The 21,102-nt window shown below is 38.7% G+C and overlaps 1 protein-coding gene across 1 annotated transcript; it reads left to right on the plus strand.

The window, feature by feature from the left end:
- The first annotated feature begins 4,629 nt into the window (after positions 1–4,629).
- GBP3 (guanylate binding protein 3) lies at positions 4,630–20,759 on the plus strand. Its single transcript, XM_017850852.1, has 11 exons — positions 4,630–4,840; positions 6,664–6,875; positions 11,833–11,960; positions 12,548–12,657; positions 12,924–13,120; positions 13,771–14,013; positions 15,195–15,475; positions 16,107–16,319; positions 17,703–17,805; positions 18,036–18,229; positions 19,610–20,759. Exons 2-11 carry the CDS (start codon positions 6,686–6,688, stop codon positions 19,736–19,738), a joined length of 1,788 nt encoding a protein of 595 aa, XP_017706341.1. The 5' UTR covers positions 4,630–4,840; positions 6,664–6,685; the 3' UTR covers positions 19,739–20,759.
- Positions 20,760–21,102: the final 343 nt, after the last annotated feature.

Genomic DNA, 21,102 nt, shown 5'->3' on the forward strand with positions numbered 1-21,102 from the left:
TAATATTTGCTTCTTAAAGACACATATCCATGTTACACTTGCAAGAACAGGTCTAAAGAGTCTGTTACATATTGTTTTCCCTCCCAGAAGGAGACACAGAATTCCAGCTGTTAACTATGCAGCCATGAAAAGGAACGAGATCATGTCCTTTGCAGGGTCATGGATGGAGATGGAAGTTGGAAGCCATTATCCTCAGCAAATTAACGCAGAAACAAAAAGCCAAACACCATATGTTCTCACTTACAAGTGGGAGCTGAATAATGAGAACACATGGACACATGGTGGGGAATACACACACTGGGACCTATTGGGGTGGGGTTTTGGGAAGGGAGAGCATTAGGAAGAGTAGCTAAGGTATGCTGGGCTTAATACCTATGTGATGGGATGATCTGTGCAGCAAACCACCATGGCACACATTTATCTGTGTAACAAACCTGCACATCCTGCACATGTACTCCTGAACTTAAAATAAGAGTTGAAATATAAAAAAAATTTAAATAAAAAACTAGAAAAAAAAATGTATGGCCTAAGAATGACTTTACACAAATATACTGTGGCTCTGTAAAATAATTTCTCTTTTTTAAGAAACACACAATGAATTTTTTAGGTATAAAGAGCCATTATGTCTGTCACTAACTCTTGAATAGTTCAGAAAGAAAGAAAATAAATTTAAAATAATAATATTTGGGGAACTGAGGAAAAGATTGTACAGAAACTTTGTACTATTTTGCTGCTTTTCTCAGGTTTAAAATTATATCAAAATAAAACTTCATAGGACATTATAAAGCTGAGAATGCTCCCTTTTGTTCTCAGTGTGTTGACTGTGTTTATCAGGAAGGGGTATCAAATTTTATCAAATGCTTTTCCTGGGTATATTGAGATGATTATATGGTTTTTGTCCTTCATTCTGTTGACATGGTGTTTTATATTAACTGATTTTCACATGTTAAACCATACTTGCTTTCATGGGATAAATCCCACTTCATATAAGTCTTGGTATATATTTCTGGGATTTGGTTTGCTAGCATTTTATTGAGGATTTTGCATCCTTTTCATAAAATGTAGTGGTCTACACTTTAATTGTGATGTCTTTTGGTTTCATAGCATTGTAACATTGCCTCAAAAGGAATGGGAAATTGTACTCTTCTATTTTTGGTCAAGTTTGTAAGAAACTTGTATAAATTCTTCTTTAGCTGTTTAGTAGAACTAGCCAGTGAAGTCATTTGGGCCTGTAATTTTCTTGTGGTAGTTTTATGATTAATAATTGATATGGTTTAGCTCTGTGTCCCCAACCAAATCTCACCTTAAATTGTAATAATCCCCATGTGTCAAGGGCAGGACCAGGTGGAGATAATTGAATCACGAGGTGGTTTCTTCCACGCTGTTCTCATGATAGTGAGTGAGTTCTCATAAGATCTGATGGTTTCATAAGGGACTTCCCCATTTGCTTTGCTCTCATTCTCTCTGCTGCCTTATGCCATGATTGTAAGTTTCCTGAGGCCTCCCCAGCCATGTGGAACTCTGAGTCAATTAAATCTCTTTTCTTTACAAATTACCCAGTCTCAGGTATTTTACCACAGCAGCATGAAAATGGATGAATACGTAATTCAATCTCTTTACTTGTGACTTTTACTCAGATGAACTATTTCTTCTTGAGATAGCTTTGGTAGTTTGTGTCTTTCTAGGAATTTGCCTATTTTGTATAATTTAATTTGTGGACATACTGTTGTTCGTAGTATTACCTTATAATCTTTTTTTTTCTGTAAGGTCAGTAGTGATGCCTCCTGTTTCATTCTCAGTTTTAGTTTTTTAAGTCTTCTGTTGTTTTTCTGGATTGTTTCATTTTGTTTTGTTTCATTTTGGCCAGTCTAACTAAAAGCTTTGTCAATTTTGTTGATCTTTTCTAAAAACAGCTTTTGGTTTTATCAACTTTCTCTACTTTTTCCTTCTATTCTCTATTTCGTTGGTTTCTACTCTGTTAATTTCCAAAACTTTTCATTTTTTTCTTTCTGTTTGCTTCAGATTTAGTTTTTTGTTTTGTTTTGTTTTGTTAACCAGTGTCTCAAGGATAAAAGACTAGGTTATTGATTTGAGACTTATTATTTTTTAGTAATTGTTCTAGGCATTAATTCCTGTGAGATCCTGAATTATTATACTAATAACTCTATAACTATTGGCTCTTCCCTCTTTTGGTACTATTATTATTACATATATTAAATCTATATACGTTACAAATTCAACAATACACTGTTATGATTATTAAATCATAGTATGTTATGTCTTTTAAGGAAGCAGAAGGAAAAGGTATAAATTTATAGAGCTTTACATTTTATTTTCTTACTTACAAGTTCTCCTTATTTCTAGAGGTTCAAATTAACATCTGCTATTGTTTCTTTATTCCAATATACCTTTGCTCCCACCTTTTCTCTTTGTATCACTCTTATTAAGTATAATACATTTCTATATGCTATAGACCTTGAAATACACTTATATACATACTCTTTTATACAATAAAATACTTATTTTTAAAAAATAAGTTATAAGGAGAAAGGAAAAAATATACATTTATACTATCTTTTATAATTACATAATTCCCTTACTGTTTGTCCAGGTGGATTTGTATTACCATTTGAAAAGGTAACTTGCTTTCTGCTTGAAAATCTTCTTTTAGTATTGCTCATAGAGTAGATCAGCTAGCAATAACCTTTCCTCAAGTATCTATGCTTGAATTTTTCCACATGTTGTTTCAACCAAAGTCGGTATTTTGGGGAATAGCTTCCAAGCCCTTTGATTTTATGATTGGCCTCTTTTCCTGGGCAAAACCTCTGAACCATGGCCCCTTCTACTGGACAGGGATGGGAGCCTCTGGTCTTCTTTGCTTGTCTCTCCAAGCATGGAAACTCCACCCTACAAGTAAGTGAACCACAGTGAAGGGATCAGGAGGTGTTCTCAGGCTGAGAAGCCTGGGTTAGACCTTTTACCCTATGAGTGGGGTGGGGGAGGTTGAAAGCCCTTGACATCTGGTCACACTCACCAGGAATTTAGTTTCTACAACCTGGTGTTGGAGGGAATCAGAAATGCTCATAGACTGCCCCTCCTAATGGGATATTTTATCCCTGACCAGAAGATGAAAGAAGAGGGAACACAGGCTTCTTGGTCATACCCACCTGTAGTGGAATGTTTGACAATCTGAATTGAAGATGGGGAAGAAGCAGGCTGTAGAACAAGTACCATGGACTCTTGCTATTGTTACCATAGTTGTAGGGGTCTTCTTGAATAGATGTTTTGTTGTTTGATATATGTTTTTAGGACAATTTGCAGGATTTTAAATGGTTCAAATGATTATGACAAAAGTAACAATGATATACTCTGAAAAAAATAAGTTAAAAGACTTTGGCGGGGATGGTGGCTCATGCCTGTAATCCTAGCACTTTGGGAAGCTGAGGAGGGTGGATCACTTGAGGTCAGGAGTGTGAGACCAGCCTGGCCAACATGGTAAAACCCATTTCTACCAAAAAACACAAAAACCAGCCAGGCATGGTGGCATGGGCCTGTAATCCCAGCTACCTGGGTGGCCGAGGCAGGAGAATCACTGGAACCTGGGAGGCGGAGGCTGCACTGAGCCAAGATTGCAACACTGCACTCCAGCCTCCAGTCTGGGGGACAGAGTGAGACTCCGTCCCAAAAAAAAAAAAAAATACTTTAAAGTAGTTTTAATAATGATGAAGCTAAAGTGTTCAGGAAGAATAGGAAGAGTTTGAATAAAATTATTTTATAAAATATGAGCAAGAGAGAACAAGATATCTCATTTCATATATACCTAATGTATACTTTTAATGTGTGTGTAACTAACAAATAAATGCTCACAAGGGTTTTTTGCAATTTCTTGTTTTTACTGTAAAATAGAGTTTATACCACCTATTCTGCATGTAAGTAGTCATGAATGAAAGAGATACATAACATATGAAGCTCTTAGAAAACAATTTATGAAAGATCAAATTATAGTATACTAAATAAAAAGAGGAAAGCCATCTATAAATTAAATATTTTTACAATTATTCACTCACCAAACAAAGGCAGCATAGTAAGGTGGTTCAAGAAGAGGGTTTGCGATCAAGACTCCCTGGGTTCAGATTAGTTATAGTACTATGAGCTTAGACAACTGATAAAGTCTTTCTGTGCCTTGGTTTCTACAAAATCATAGGGAAATACTTGTTATGAGATTTAAGTAGTGTAATTCATGTAAACCAGTCAGCACTGAGTCTGGAACATGAGTACAATGCATGGAGCCCCCTCCTGACTGTGTTCTCGGCACACAGTGCCAGGGACTAGGTGTTCATGAGAGCATAAAACATGCCCTTTCCTCACTTATTGCACCTCTAAAAGAATAGGCAGCTCCATTGTGAATTGTCTCTTGTTATAGGAAATTATATCTAAAAATTAATGTGATGCCTCCTCATTCTACAACTCTCAAACAGATCTCTAATCTTGAGATACATTCCATTTTTTTCAATACCTAATGGACATGTTCTTAAAACAATAAATGGTCTCTAAGATCTCTTCCAACAAAAAACTTTGAAACCTCACTTCAAACCCTCCTACTAGCAGAATCCAGAAATTGCATTTATGGTTATTGAGTCAGTGCCTTGAAAGAAGTACTTTCAGTTTCATTAGGCTCTGAAGCCATCACAAAGGTTGCTTAACTTCTAACTATTTGATCACTGAGGAAAATCCAGAAAGCTACGCAACACTGGAGGGGTGAAATAAAAGTCCAGCTATCCAGTGAAAGAAAAGAGAAGTGACAGAAACAACTTTACCTGGACTGAAGAGAAAAGCACAGGTAAGAACTCCTATTGCTTCCTCTCCAGCTCTGAAGTACCTCAGCTCAGGGATGTGGAGCCTATAACGTTGTGGCAAGGATAGGAAGGAATTTATAAAAGTCAGTTCGTTTTCTTAAAAATGACCAGGACCAAATTAGGCTGCAGCTGAGCCTGACGTGGGACACAGGTCAGATGAAATCCTGGTGTTATCAGAAGCAGCATGGCTCTAAGTGCCACTACAGTGCTTGTGTTGAACGAGACACCAGCAGACGGGAACTAAACTGAGAGTTTGAAATGCACTAGGATCGTCTTTCTCTTTGTTGACACTGTCTGTGTTGACTAGGGACATGATTACATCTCCATTGTCAGTGATGGAGCTTGCTGAATTCTGGTCCTATGCAGCTAAGAAATGGAAAGAGTTACAAATAGGTTATTTTCACCAGAAGGAAAGAACAGCAAAGGTAATGCAGAGTAAGCAGCCCACTGACAGGGTTACAGCAAAGGAAAAACTGAAACCCAGCACCAAAGAGGAGGAAGATTCATGAAAACAGCATTTGTTTCAGATTGCTTCTTTAGAAATAACCCAGGCTAAAGAGCTTCCTCTCCTTTTTTTTTTTTTTTAGAGAGAGAAAGAGGGCGGTGGCCTAGTTTTCCTCTGCAGAACTTCTCTGGAGAATTTACAGAATTTCCTGTAATGCATCCCTACTAAAGCCAGTATCTTTGCTTACTTTAACTTCTCCCATGCACTCAGACAACTCAGATCCCACCTTCTGAAAACTCCTTCCCTGAATTCCTTGGCAAAACAATAGCCTCATTCATCACCTTGTCTGACAGCTCCCTTGCTGCCGCTTTCTCTTTCTCTCTCTCTCTCTCTCATCTTTCCAGCCCTTTGTCCTCCTCCTCCCCACTTCTGTTTCTCCTCTTCCCATTTCTCTTTCTCTTACTCTACAAAATGGAAAAACAGAACAAAACAGAAAACCTAAAGCTGTATTGCTGGAAATATATTTTCTTTTAACAACTTCCTATGTAGCTCTCTTTATGTGCCTCCTGGTCTTTCAATCCTTATTTCATGGATTTTTTTGTTTGTTTTGTTGTTGTTGTTGTGTGTGTGTGTGTGTTTCTTAGCAACATTCAATATTGGCAGTTTTGCATTTATAACCACACTGAGTTAGAGGCTACCTTATTGTGACGCTAATGAAGCTTAAGTTTCAGGGCCCCTCTCTTGCATGTGCCCCTTCAAAGCCCTTGGAAAGGTCCCTAGGCATGTGTTTCACATGGTTATGTAGTTCTATAAAATTTGCAAAAGTATGTTACATTGGTTCCACCTCCAGAACGGCACTGTGAAAAGCTTTGTGGATCTTCATTGCAGGGAAGTAAGCATAACCAGTTGAAAATGGAGGAAGGTTATTTAAAATCTCTGGAAATTGTCCTAAGGGCATATATCAAACAATGAAAATTTACTCATGGGGCTCTTTATTCACCATAAGAATTCATGAATAAACAAATCAATATTGAATTTCTTACGTATAGCCAAGATGTAAAAAAATTCTCTATGTCCTATTTTATCTTCTATTTATTGTCTAGTGTAAATTTTTAAATAAGAATCCAAGGGAAGGTTTTCCACAATAAGGTCACAAGAGTAGTTGACTGTTGATAAGTTGCTGTCATACCAATATTTAATTTGATGATAATATTTCCATAATTTTTTAAAATGATACAGATTTTCCCTCATCTCTCTCACTGACACACACAAAACTTTTGGCCATCTTGCGGAATTTTGTGACTCTATCCTCTAAATGCAAAAGACTGGAAATTCTAATTCATTCCAACTCCTCCCTTGCAGACAAGAGAACAACGCCCTGGACATGGCTCCAGAGATCCACATGACAGGCCCAATGTGCCTCATTGAGAACACTAACGGGGAACTGGTGGCGAATCCAGAAGCTCTGAAGATCCTGTCTGCCATTACACAGCCTGTGGTGGTGGTGGCAATTGTGGGCCTCTACCGCACAGGAAAATCCTACCTGATGAACAAGCTGGCTGGGAAGAATATGGGTGAGTGGCATGAGCAAAGCTCTGCAAACTTCCTTCTGTCCCACCACATAGTCAGCATCCATTATGAGGATGTGAGGAGAGGAAGCTGGCACTGGGAATGATAAGCTAACTTTCCATTCACAGTTGGGCTCCTTATCTTCACTCTTCTAGGGGTTAAGAGTCAGCTCATGGCTGTTCTGAAGGTAGTGAGTTATCTCAATTGATTGTTCACCATGAGTTACAGTTGAACTCCTTGTTCTACTCTTTCCCCTCACCCTTCTCACTACTGACTGCACTTGACTAGTCTTTTTTTTTTTTTCTTTTCTTTTTCTTGAGACAAGGTCTTGCTCTGTCTCCCAGGCTGCAGCACAGTGGCAAGATCTCAGCTCACCACAGTCTTGACTTCCTGGGCTCAAGCAATCCTCTCACCTCAGCCTCCTGAGTAGGTAGGACTATAGGTGCACGCCACCACACCCGGTTAACTTTTGTATTTTTTGTAGAGACAGAGTTTCACCATGTTGCCCATGCAAAGAACTTTTTAATTTTCCCCGAGAGAAACTCTGTGCCAATTAAACAAAAGGCGCAAAAACCCCCATCTCCTACCACAATTCTACATTCCATCTCTATTAATTTGACTACTCTAGGAATGTTATATAAGTTGAATTCATTCAATATTTGTCCTTTGGTGACTGGCTTATTCTAATTCACATAATGTCTTCAAGGTTCAGTGTGGTAGCATGTGTCAAAATTCTTCCTTTTTGGCCAGGCACTTACGCCTGTAATCCCAGCACTTTGGGAGGCCGATGCAGGTGGATCACCTGAAGTCGGGAGTTCAAGACCAGCCTGACCAACGTGGAGAAACCCTATCTCTACTAAAAATACAAAATTAGCTGGGCATGGTGGCACATGCCTATAATCCCAGCTACTTGGGAGGCTGGGGCAGGAGAATCGCTTGAATCTGGGAGACAGAGGTTGTGGTGAGCCAAGATTGTGCCTTTGCACTCCAGCCTAGGCACAGAGTGAAACTCTGTCCCAAAAATAAAGAAAGAGAGAAAAAATTCTTCATTTTGAAGGCTAAGTAACCGTATGTGTATACTAATTTATCTGTTCACCTGTCAGTTGACACTTGGGTTGCTTCTACCTTTTGGCTATTATAAATAATGCTGATAGGATCATGGGTGTCTAAATAGCTGTTCAAGTCCCTGCTTTCACTCCTTTTAGGTATACACCCAGAAGTGGAATTGCTGGCTCATGTAGTCATTCCAAGTTAAATTTTTTAAGGAATTGCTATATCATTTTCCACAGTGACTGCACCATTTAGCATTCCCAACTGAAATGCACAAGGGTTCTAATTTCTTTTCAAATTCCCCAACATTTGTTATTTATTGTGGGATCTGGTCAGCAGCCTGCAATGCAATGGGGCTCTCTCTTTGTTCCCAGGTGGATTGGCAGGTTGAGAAATAATAGACACACACACGATAATGAAAGCTGGGTCCGGGGGGTTACCGCCTTCTGGTCCTGGGATGCCGCCAATGCACTGGATATGTCAGCATTTATTATTAAGTTTAGTGAGGGCGTGGGTAGGTTAGTGAGGGATTTAGGGTCGTTTGATTATGAGGTGAGATGGTCACATGGGGATGTGATTTTTTTCTTTAATATAACATCTGTATGCAGAAGTACAATATACAGAGATAAGAATTTACAATATAGTGCACTCATCAGTAACTTCTAACAGAGCCTTAAAACAAAACACAGTCTTTCCATAACCTATGATTAGCAAGATATTAATCAACAGTAACAGTTGCAGCAAAAGCTGGTTACAAACAATCCATAGAAACAGGATGTGAAGCTAGACAACTGGTTAGACCAGAAATTCTCAGAAGGGAGTATGCCTTAACCCTAAAGAGGCCCAGAAGAGCCGTGGCAAGATGAGGGCGTTTATAGTCCCATCTTATCCATATGGATAGGTGCCCCTCATTCATCCATTTACAGGCTCTCCACAAGGATCACATTCCATTCCCAGAACTATGAACATCTGCTTTTCTGGGATAGGAATCTTGGTGATGTGAAACCTCCCTGACTGCATGTCCATTCATAGGCTCTCTGCAGAGGGAAGCACATCATGTGCTGTTGGCTCATTCTGGCAGTCCAACCTGGCATTGTCTTTACACAATCCTGCATGCAATTTTGTATTTACAATGATCAGGAGCATTTCATCTTTTATTCGGTAGCGATAGTTTCAGGGGGTCTCCCTACAGTTATTTTAATTTTTTTTTTTTTTTTTTTTTTTTTTTTGAGACACAGTCTCACACTGTCACCCAGGTTGGAGTGCAGTGGCAAGATCCCAGCTCACTGCAACCTCCACCTCCTGGGTTCAAGCGATTCTCCTGCCTCAGTCTCCCAAGTAGCAGAGATTACAAGCGCCTGCTGCCATGCATGGCTCAGTTTTGTATTTTTAGTAGAAATGGGGTTTCTCCATGTTTCCCAGGCCAGTCTCAAACTCCTGACCTCAGGTAATTCACCTGCCTCAGTCTCCCAAAGTGCTGGGATTTCAGGTTTGAGCCACCACACCTGGCCCTTTTCAATTTTTTTGATAGTCACCATACTAATGGATGTGAAGTAGTATCTCACTATGGTTTTAATTTGCATTTCCCTAACGACTAGTAATGTTGAATATCTTTTCAGGTGCTTATTGGCCGTTCTTTAGAGAAATGTTAATTCAAGTTCTTTGTTTACTTTTTAATCTGTTTGTGTTGCATTGTAGGAATTCTTTATATTTGCTAGATATCAATTTCCTTATCAGATACATGTTTAGCAAATGCTTTCTTCCATTCCATGTGTTGCCTTTTTTATTCTGTTGATAGTGTAATTTGATACACAGGAGTTTTTAATTTTGATGAAGTCAAAGTTATCTGTTTTTTCCTTTTACTGTCTGTTTTTTCCCATTTGTTTTCTCCCATGAGTTTTATAGTTTTAGCTCTAATGGTTAGTTCTTTGATCCATTTTGAGTTACTTTTTGGATTGTGTAAGCTAACAGTCCAACTTTTTTTTTTTTTTTTTTTTTTTTGGCATGTGAGCATGTGAATATCCAGTTTTCCCAGTGTCATTTGTTGTAGAGACTCCTCTTTCTGCATTGAATGATCTTAGCACCCGTGTTGAAAATTATTTGACTATAGATGTGAGAGTTCATTTCTAGGTTCTCTACTTTACTCCATTGGTTGATAATAGTGTTTAAGCCAATACCAAACTGTGCTGATTATCCTGGTTTTATAGTAAGTTTCAGAACTTAGAAACTGTGAGCCTCTGACTTTCTTCTTTCTTTTTGAGATTATTTTGACAATTTGGAGATCTCTTGAAATTTCATATGAAAGTGTAGATATTTTGATATTTTATTTATTAAAAGTCATTGGAATTTTGATAGGGATTGCATTGAATCTATATGTCACTTTTACAGGATGTCTTTCTAATTATTTATCTCTTCCTTAATTTCTTTTAAGAATGTTTGGCCAAGTGCAGTGGTTCACACCTGTAATCCCAGCACTTTGGGAGGCTGAGACCAGCAGATCACTTGAGCTCAAGAATTTGAGACCAACCTGAACAACATGACGAAACCCCATCTCTACAAAATATACAAAAATTAGACAGGCCTGGTGGCACAGGCCTGTAGTCTCAGCTACTCGGGAGGCTGAGGTGGGAGGATTGCTTGAGCCTTGGAGGTCAAGCCTACAGTGAGCAGTGATCACAGTCCAGCCTGGATGACACAGCGAGACTCTGTATCAAAAAAAAAAAAAAAAAAAAAAGAAAAAAAAAAAAGTTTTGTTATTTTCATTATACAAGTCATTGCCCTCTATGGTTAAGTTTTTTGGGTTTGTTTGTTTGTTTATTTTGTGACAGAGTCTTGCTCTGTCGCCAGGCTAGAGTGCAGTGGAGCAATCTCAGCTCACTGCAACCTCCGCCTCCTGGGTTCAGGCAATTCTCATGCCTCAGGCACCCGAGTAGCTGGGATTATAGGCGCTCGCCACCACACCCAGCTAACTTTTTTTTGTATTTTTAGTAGAGATAGGGTTTCACCACATTGGCCAGATGGTTTCAATCTCCTGACCTTGTGATCCACCCACCTCGGCCTCCCAAAGTGCTGGGATTACAAGCGTGAGCCACTGTGCCCGGTCAATTTTATTCTTAAGTAGTTTGCCCTTTTGGTGGTATGTTAAATGGGATTGCTTTCAAAATTTCCTTTTTGGATTGTCGATTGCTACTGTATAGAAATGCAGCTGATTTCTGCATGTTAATTTTGTATGCTGCAACTTTGCTGAATTCTTTTTATTAGTTCTAACAGTTCTATGTAATATTTAAAGTTTTCTGCAGAGATCATATCATCAATGAATACAGATTATTTTACATCTTCCTTTCCAATTTAGATGCTTTCTGTTTCCTTTTCTCACCTAATTACGCTGGATAGGACCTTTAGTACTTTGTGGAAAAGAAGTGGCAAAAGTGGGTATCCTTTCCTTGTTCCCATATTAGAGGAAAATTTTCAGTCTTCACCATTGAGTATGAAGTAGGCTATGAATTTTTCATATATATCCTTTATATTTTTATATTGTTGAGGTAATTTTTTTCTATTTCCCTACCCCTCTTCTTTTCTCTTTTTTAGACAGTCTCCCTCTGTTGCCCAGGCTGGAGTGCAGTGGTGCTATCTCGGCTCACTGCAACCTCCACCTCCTGGGTTCAAGTGATTCTCCTGCCTCAGTTTTTTTCTATTTCTAGCTTGTTGATTGTTTTTATCATGAAAGGTCCTGAATCCATTTATATACTGGATATTCAATTTTTTCTATTTTTCTGATTATAAGTAAGGTAAGTACGGATTGTGGTTTTGGTTATCTCTCTTAACGTTAATTATGATGCTATATTTGCCTTAATTTCCAGAATTACCTGCTACTAAACCTCCAGCCCTTCTTATTCCATCTCTTCTTTACAGGCTTCTCTATGGGCTCCACAGTGGAATCTCACACCAAAGGAATCTGGATGTGGAGTGTGCCTCACCCCAAGAAGCCAGAACACACCCTAGTCCTGCTTGACACTGAGGGCCTGGGAGATATAAAGAAGGTAAAGGTCAAAGATTCCATTTTGGAATAAGCCTCTCATCTCTGAATATTTTAAGCACCATTTAGTTTTTTCTTAAAGAAGCATTTGCATTTAACTATAATTTGTCTTTTCATTTCCGTGTACATGTCGTAAGGCCAAACTTAACAACCAGAAGTGAGAAAAATGTTCATAAGACAGAACCCTAGAAAAGCATGTTGGTCAACACACAGGATTCTACTAACTGTAGGTTGTAAGCTATGTGAGTTAACACAGATGCATAACTCACATCTGGGAGCACAAATAAATCCAATGTCTTGAGTCCTATCCTGCAGAGAACTTATAATTCAGTAGCCTGAGCAAATTTAAATTATACTTCAGGCCTTAGAATGCCCACCAACCTTGAATGTTTATTTTGCAATTATCTGCCAATGATCATAAGAGGACCTAGTGAGAATCAGCTGAGTAACAATTATTTTGTTTGGATTTGGGTTCTTTTCCTGGGTCATTAGTCTTAAAAGAAAACTCTAATTTATGATATACTACTGTTACTCTGGAAAGAGCTGTGATGATGAAACTTGCTCCTGACTCCAGTGTGTCTTGACTTCCAGGGTGACAACCAGAATGACTCCTGGATCTTCGCCCTGGCTGTCCTCCTGAGCAGCACCTTCGTGTACAACAGCATGGGAACCATCAACCAGCAGGCCATGGACCAACTGCAGTATCCTTTGTGACCCACAACAGCACCAAGGTCAGAGGGGACACCTGTATTCATAAACCAGCTGCCTGACTGTGAATCCTCATGAATCAAGCTCAAGAGGAGAAAACATAAAATAATGCAAGTACAGAGGAGAGATCCCATGTATCCACTTTAGAAATGACACTTAGGTTAGGAGCAAAGGAAAATGGAAGGTTTGGGAATGTGTTGAACTAATATGGGATAAGGTCCCTGTTCATTTTGTCACATTTCCTTAGTTAGCTACTCAGCTATGTGACAGAGCTGACACATCGAATCCAATCAAAATCCTCACCTGATGAGAATGAGAATGAGGATTCAGCTGACTTTGTGAGCTTCTTCCCAGACTTTGTGTGGACACTGAGAGATTTCTCCCTGGACTTAGAAGCAGATGGACAACCCCTCACAGCAGATGAGTACCTGGAGTATTCTCTGAAGCTAACACAAGGTAACAGGGACATACCATTGATAAATGAGGATGACGAAACACTAGAAATTATCATTTTTTAGTTTACTATTTATAGTTTTCTCACATTTATAGTTTTCTGTATCTCTAGCTTGCTGTTCTTAAGAATTAATGCTTGCTATTAGCAATAGAAAAGGTTTTTTGAAAAAAGGAAAAAAGGAATGAATGCTTGCTGAATATCTAAATTAATAGATTAGATTTTAAATTATATTCTCCCATGTTCTAAAATAAGTTTCTTTTTCTTTCATTTTCTCTATTGTATAATTTAGGTAAATTTTATCTCCTTATGTAGGGTTTGTGATTCTGTATTTACCCATAAAATATGAAGGACAATGGATATTTATTTAAAGAACATAGATTAAACATGAACAGTGTACTAGTCCAAATGCTGGCGAACTGCAGCCTAAGACAAATGATGGCCAATTCTGCCTGCCAGCTGTCTTTCTAAATGAGGTTTTTTGGGAAGAATGTTCTGCCCATTCATTTACATATTGTCTAAAGCTGTTGTCGTGCTCCAGTAACAGAGTTGAGTACTTGGAAAAGAGACCACCTAGCCTGCAGAGGCTAAAATACTATTTGACCCTTTACAGCAACACTTATATTAGGCAAATTTCTTTATTATGTTTCTCTAGGTACCAGTGAAAAAGATAAAAATTTTAATCTGCCCCGACTCTGTATCCAAAAGTTCTTCCCAAAGAAAAAATGCTTTGTCTTTGATCGCCCCGTTGACTGCAAGAAGCTTGCCCGGCTCGAGAAACTACATGATGAAGAGCTGGACCCCGAATTTGTGCAACAAGTAGCAGACTTCTGTTCCTACATCTTTAGTAATTCCAAAACTAAAACTCTTTCAGGAGGCATCAAGGTCAACGGGCCTCGTAAGTCCCCTTCCTAGTACTTCCACTCATTGTTAAAACTAAAGGATGGCCAGGCATGATGGCTCACACCTGTAATCTTAGCACTTTGGGAGGCCGAGGAGGGCAGATTACTTGAGGCCAGGAGTTTGAGACCAACCTAGCCCACATGGCAAAACCATGTTTCTACTAAAAATACCAAAAAAATTAGGCAGGCATGGTGGCACATGCCTGTAATCCCAGCTACTTGGGAGGCTGAGGCAGGAGAATTGCTTGAAACTGGGAGGCAGAGGTTGCAGTGAGATGAGATCACACCACTGCACTCCAGCATGGGTGACAGAGGAAAAAAAAAAAATATGAAAGGAGCATGGAATAACTCCACCTAGTTTTAGCATTGAAAAATCCCAAACTACTGCTACATTTGTGTTAAATTCTAGATGACACCAACATTTCTAATAGATTTTGTTGGTCAACTCTCTTGGTGGGAAAGGATAGGAAAAGCAAAGGAAAAAAGTTTTATTACTTAAAATTGCCACAGTAAACTGGGCCTGTACTGTACAGTAGCCATTAGACAAGTGGCACTATCTAAATGTAAATGTAAATCAATTAATATAAGGAAAAATTAAATGTCAACTCATATGGCTATATTTCAAAGGCTTATATTTACATGTTCTTAGTGGCTAGCTTACTGAAGAGCACATACAGAACACTTCCATCATTACAGAAAGTTTATTTTGACAATGCTTTTAAATTAAAGGAAGTTTAATTTATTTGTTAAATAAACCAAATGGAGGACTCCTTTTGACTAGGAGAGTATCATTTGTTCCATAAGTATTGATCAAATGCTACTGTGAATAGGCTGAGGATACAGTCATAAATGAAATAGCTATGGGTTCCTTTTCTGATGGTGCTTGGGGTTGAAATGGATGCAAACATTCAACTAACACAGGCCTATGTCATCTAGAACAAGGATTCTCAAATGTCAATATGCATACATATCATCTGGGGATCTTACCCAAAGAGAAAACTCTAATTCAGTAGATCGGGACAGAGGCTGACAATAGGCATTTCCAGCAAGCTTCCAGTTGATTCTGAGGACCTTGATGCTCTGAGGAAAATAGGTGGAAATTGACATGTTCAGAATTACACAGAATACAGAATTTTCTTTAGTACAAGAAACATTATCGTTTGTTCTCTATATGTAGGTCTAGAAAGCCTGGTGCTGACGTATATTGATGCTATCAGCAGTGGGGATCTGCCCTGCATGGAGAACACAATCCTGGCCTTGGCCCAGAGAGAGAACTCAGTTGCAGTGCAAAAAGCCATTGCTCACTACGACCAGCAGATGGGCCAGAAGGTGCAGCTGCCCACGGAAACCCTCCAGGAGTTGCTGGACATGCACAGAGACAGTGAGAGGGAGGCCACTGAAGTATTTATGAAGAACTCTTTCAAGGATGTGGACCATCTGTTTCAAAAGAAATTAGCGGTAATTTTTCTATCACGTTTACATGGATTTGGATTTTGGAAGGTAAAGTACTACTAAGAAATGAAATTGGTATTTATTTTGAGAGAAATAATTATTCTAGATTTTAAAATGGTGACAACTAGCTCTTGGTAATCATAATAATCAGAAAAAAACAATTTTATTACTTCAGACTCAAAGTTTAAAAACATTGCTTATCAATAAAGGGTCTTCCCTTTATTAAATTCATGTAACTGACAATCAGAGCTTCTAATCAAATTACATGCCCACTCTTCTCAGACTGATTTGATATTCTAGCCAAATGCAAAGAAAATTTTCTTCTTAGTTATCTTGAGCAGGGTTCTGTTCAACCACATTTATTCCATGTGAAATCATTAGTCCAATATGCAAAAGCAGAGTTTTCCTCTAACGGTTGACATAAAGCTATCAATCTCAGCCCTGAATCTCACCTCCAAAAAGAAAGCGACTTCAGTAGAAAGTGGGGTCAGGAGGAAGAGTGTGGTCCTGCTGAGGAGTCTGTCAGTTTCTCCAGAGTCATTGACTTTTTATTTTCAGAAGTCTTTCCCAAAATTCTGAGGTCAAGCTAACATCCTTTTCCCTGTTATTCTTTTTACTTCGTACTTTTACACTAAAGCTCCAGCTAGAAAAAAAGCGGGATGACTTTTGTAAACAGAATCAGGAAGCATCATCAGATCGTTGCTCAGCTTTACTTCAGGACATTTTCAGCCCTCTAGAAGAAGAAGTGAAGATGGGAATTTATTCAAAACCAGGAGGCTATTGTCTCTTTATTCAGAAGCTACAAGACCTGAAGAAAAAGTACCATGAGGAACCGAGGAAGGGGATACAGGTAACCAAGATTCATCTGTCGATTATGGAAATAAGCTGACCTGCCTTCTACAAACACCAAAGTGACCAAGTCTCGTTGCACACAGATGTGCTTTTTTGTTTGTATAACATTCATGCTTTCATTCAATAACATATGCAGGGAGACTGTTATACCAGATATGTCCCAGGTGCTCATCAAAGTAAGTGCAGTCAGCGGGTGTGGTGGCTCAAGCCTGTAATCCTAACACTTTGGGGGGCAGAGGCAGGCAGATTGCTTGAGCTCAGGAGTTTAAGACCAGCCTGAGCAACATGGTGAAACCTGTCTCTGGTAAGAATATAAAAATTAGCCGGGCACTGTGGCACATGCCTGTAGTCCCAGCTACTCAGAAGGTTGAGGCAGGAGAATTGCTTGAGCCCGGGAGGTTCAGTGAACCAAGATTGCACCATAGCACTCTAGCCTGGGCAACAGAGCCAGACTCTGTCTTTCAAAAATTAATTAATTAGGTCAGGCACAGTGACTCATGCTTGTAATCCTAGCACTTTGAGAGGCCAAGGCAGGCAGATTATGAGGTCAAGAGATCAAGACCATCCTGCCCAACATGGTGAAACCCCATCTCTACTAAAAATACAAAAATTAGCTGAGCGTGGTGGCGAGTGCTTGTAATTCCAGCTACTCAGGAGGCTGAGGCAGGAGAATCACTTGAACCCAGGAGGCAGAGGTTGCAGTGAGCTGAGATCGTGCCACTGCACTCCAGCCTGGCAACAGAGCAAGATTCTGTCTCAAAAAAAAATAAATAAATAAAAAATAGTTAATTACTTAATTACAGAGTGCAGTCAATTAACTATTGAGTTATAAATTCAATTATCAGATTAACCACCAAGTTGTTGTCATGATCATTACAGCTGAATTTTTTTCTGTTCCAAGAGACAGAAACCCAATGATGGTTGCTTAAAAAAAATTGGTAATTCATTGTTTTAGGTTTCAAACTGGATTTAAAGGACATCTGGATCCAAGATTTCAAATAACATCATGATCTGTCTCTCTGCCTGATGTCCTCCCTGCATCCCCACAATTCTCTCCCTCTCTCCCTCCTCTCAAGGAGGGCTTCATTCTCCAGTCAGCTCAGCCCATAAGGAACCACAGCATTAAATTTAGAGCCCTCAATTTGAAAAGAACAGGGAATCTTATTTCCCAGTATCTATATCATCCTCCTAAATAAGATTCTGCTAAGTAAGGTCAATTGATTGGCCAGCTTGGAGCATGTATCTGGCCCTGTGATAGGGAATCTTGACTACCAGGCACACCAAGAGGAAGAATTCTCAGAAGAAAAGATGGTGGAAAGACGAGCAGGAACACCTGCTTACAGCCATTTCCTACTTCTCACTGTGTTCTCTGGGTCCTAAGGCTGAGGAGATTCTGCAGACATACTTGAAATCCAAGGAGTCTGTGACTGATGCAATTCTACAGACAGACCAGATTCTCACAAAAAAGGAAAAGGAGATTGAAGGTGAGGAGCAAGTCAAAGGATCGGATTATCCTAAAGCTTTTCAATTTTTAAATAATTTGACTGGATAAACCTAACTTCCATAAATTAAAGCAAGACGTGTCTTACTTATTGAGGTCATCTCTGAGTAGGTCATATGCAGTCAGCAGCAACAATGGCAAGTAAGTTTGTAACAAAGAATGAGGTAATAAAATAACCCCACACAAACTTTTCTTCTTCCTTTTCCTCCACAGTGGAACATGTAAAAGCTGAATCTGCACAGGCTTCAGCAAAAATGGTGGAGGAAATGCAAATAAAGTATCAGCAGATGATGGAAGAGAAAGAGAAGAGTTATCAGGAACATGTGAAACAATTGACGGAGAAGATAGAGAGGGAGAGGGCCCAGTTGCTGGAAGAGCAAGAGAGGACCCTCACTAGTAAACTTCAGGTATCCAAATGCATCACCTTGTTTGTTTTTCTGTTTTCTGTCTGTTTTTCCTGATCACAAACTTAGTATGGCAGAGAGAACATAAAGCCCAGGGGAAGGACTCTGCTTGCTCACTTGTACCTTCTTGTTTCTGCCTGTCTGACTTGAACTGGCCACTGCCTACATGTGGTCAGTAAAACTTTATTTGCAGCATGTCACATTCAGTCATTTTTTAGTATATCCTTCCACTTATGGCTGTCATATACTAGGCATCATAAAAATGCCATATCTATATCTCTTGCTTAATACCATATGAAGTGAGAACTTTATCCCAATTACTTAGGAGAGGAAACAGAGGTTCAGAAAATATTAAATAACTTTTACAGTGTCACACAGCTAGTAAATATCTGACCCATCTTCATCACTTCGTGGAATCCACAGTAATATTTTTTCTATCCCATCTAGTATGACTTTGGCTCTAAGAGAACTTTTTTTTTTTTTTTGAGACGGAGTCTTGCTGTGTCGCCCAAACTGGAGTGCAGTGGCCAGATCTCGGCTCACTGCAAGCTCTGCCTTTCGGGTTCACGCCATTCTCCTGCCTCAGCCTCCCGAGTAGCTGGGACTACAGGCGCCCGCCACCTCGCCTAGCTAGTTTTTTGTATTTTTTAGTAGAGACGAGGTTTCACCAGGTTAGCCAGGATGGTCTCGATCTCCTGACCTTGTGATTCGCCCGTCTCAGCCTCCCAAAGTGCTGGGATTACAGGCTTGAGCCACCGCGCCCAGAACTTTTATGAGCAGAAGGACTCCCTAACCCTCACACCTGTAGGGCAGTCTACCACTCCTGTCTGTTTTCTGTGCCCTACTCACAGATTGTGTTGAGTTGGTAGCTATGTGCAGAAATTATATATGTTAAGTCTGGCACTTGGATTTCCTTGCCTATCTTCTGCTACCCCTGCTAACAGGGAGTAGAGACTTAGATCAAATTTCTTGATCTAAGATTCATATACCTCATCAGATTTTGAGAGTACCTTATTTCTGTATTATGTGTATATATAATAATATGTGTGTAGGTAGGTGTTCTAAAAAGTCTATAATGCATAGGGAAGACTTGAAGTCAAATATATTAAGATTGACCACAAAGGTTTTGTAATAGGGGGAAAAAAGCAAGAACTTCATCAGTACAGCAGAAGGCATAAGCTGAAACTCTTTTGGCTATAGAAAACCCAGGAGAAATAATCACACAGCCCAAATGCCCAACAAAAACTATAATTAAAATCAAGGGTAGAGAAAATTTCAAGAAAAAAATTAAGTACTAAATAAATCAATGCATGTGGAAACTAGATAGCTTATAGAGATTTACTTAATGCTACACTTATTTAGTCTCCATTTGTCCCTTTTTAGGAACAGGCCCAACTACTGAAGGAGAGATGCCAAGGTGAAAGTACCCAACTTCAAAATGAGATACAAAAGCTACAGAAGACCCTGAAAAAAAAAACCAAGAGATATATGTCTCATAAGCTAAAGATCTAAACAACAGAGCTTTTCTGTCACCCTGACCCAAGGCATAACTGAAACAATTTTAGAATTTGGGACAAGTGTCACTATATTTGATAATAATTAGATCTTGCATCATAACACTAAAAGTTTACAAGAACATGCAGTTCAATTATTGAAACCATGTTTTTTCCTTAAAAAGATTGTAAATTGTGCAACAAAGATTGCATTTACCTCTGTACCAACAGAGGAGGGGTCATGAGTTGCTGCCATTCAGAAGTTTCTTCTTCCAGATGACCAGTGGATACTGAGTCTTAGGTAAAAATCTTGGGACATATTTGGGCACTGGTTTGGCCAAGTGTACAATGGGTCCCAATATCAGAAACAACCATCCGAGCTTACTAGGGAAGACAGCGTATAGTTCTCCATTATATCAAGCCTACAAGGTGATTTCTGGACATTGCCCAGGGATAATTCTCACTGACAAATCTCAAGCTAAAGCAAACCACCTTATACAAAATCTAGAATCTTATATTTTCCATAGGAAGGTAGAAGAAATCATTAGCATTGAGTAAGAATTGAATCATAAACAAATGGGCTATGAAGAAATCTTTTCTTCCTTCTTCAGTTCATCTAGATTATAACCTTAATGTGACATTTTAGACCTTTAGACAGTTGACACTGAATTAAATAATCACATGATAATAATTATTCACTGTGTAATTTTAGTAATGTATAACTTGCAATGATGCACTTTGATGATAGAGAATATGTCAGAAAATTGAACTAACTTAATTATTTGATTGTTTTAATCTTAAAGCATAGGCTAGTCTTTTCCTAATTCTTAAAGGTCATACTTGAAATCCTGCCAATTTTTCCCAAAGGGAATATGGAATTTTTTTGACTTTTTTCAACAATAAAATAATTATCTTGTTATTACTTAGTATATGTAGACTTCATCCCCATTGTCAAAAGTCCTAGGTAAGTGGTTGACATTTCTTACAGCAATTACAGATGATTTTTGAACTAGAAATAAATTAACCTAGAAATAAAATAAGTTTCACTAGTTTTTTTATTGCCTTTTTTTTTTTTTTTTTCAGTTTTTCACCAAAAAATAAGGCTTGAGTCTTTAGAGCAGTGGTCGGCTAACTTTTCTGTAAAATACCAGATGGTGATTATTTATGGTTTTGCATAAGTAAATGGGTGGGGCTATGTACCAATAACACTTAATTTTCAAAAACAGGTGGCACACACAAGCTATAGTTTGCAGACTTTTGCTTTATAGAAACATTGGTCAAAGTTTCATTATATACATGCTTTATTTTACATACATTTATAAGAATCATAAGGATTAGATTGCATATGTTAGAATCTTGAAATAATTATGTAGTGTTTCAAAA

Source organism: Rhinopithecus bieti, unplaced genomic scaffold, assembly GCF_001698545.2.
Source record: "Rhinopithecus bieti isolate Rb0 unplaced genomic scaffold, ASM169854v2 scaffold_1467, whole genome shotgun sequence".
Lineage (NCBI taxonomy): Eukaryota > Metazoa > Chordata > Mammalia > Primates > Cercopithecidae > Rhinopithecus > Rhinopithecus bieti.

What these genes read in the sequence shown, in the direction of transcription:
- GBP3 (XM_017850852.1), top strand. Translation starts at nt 6,686, where the DNA reads ATGGCTCCAGAGATCCACATGACAGGCCCAATGTGCCTCATTGAGAAC. An exon ending in GCTGGCTGGGAAGAATATGG is followed by an intron (nt 6,876 to 11,832) that starts GTGAGTGGCATG and finishes TCTTCTTTACAG; the next exon opens with GCTTCTCTATGGGCTCCACA. An exon ending in TTCTCTGAAGCTAACACAAG is followed by an intron (nt 13,121 to 13,770) that starts GTAACAGGGACA and finishes ATGTTTCTCTAG; the next exon opens with GTACCAGTGAAAAAGATAAA.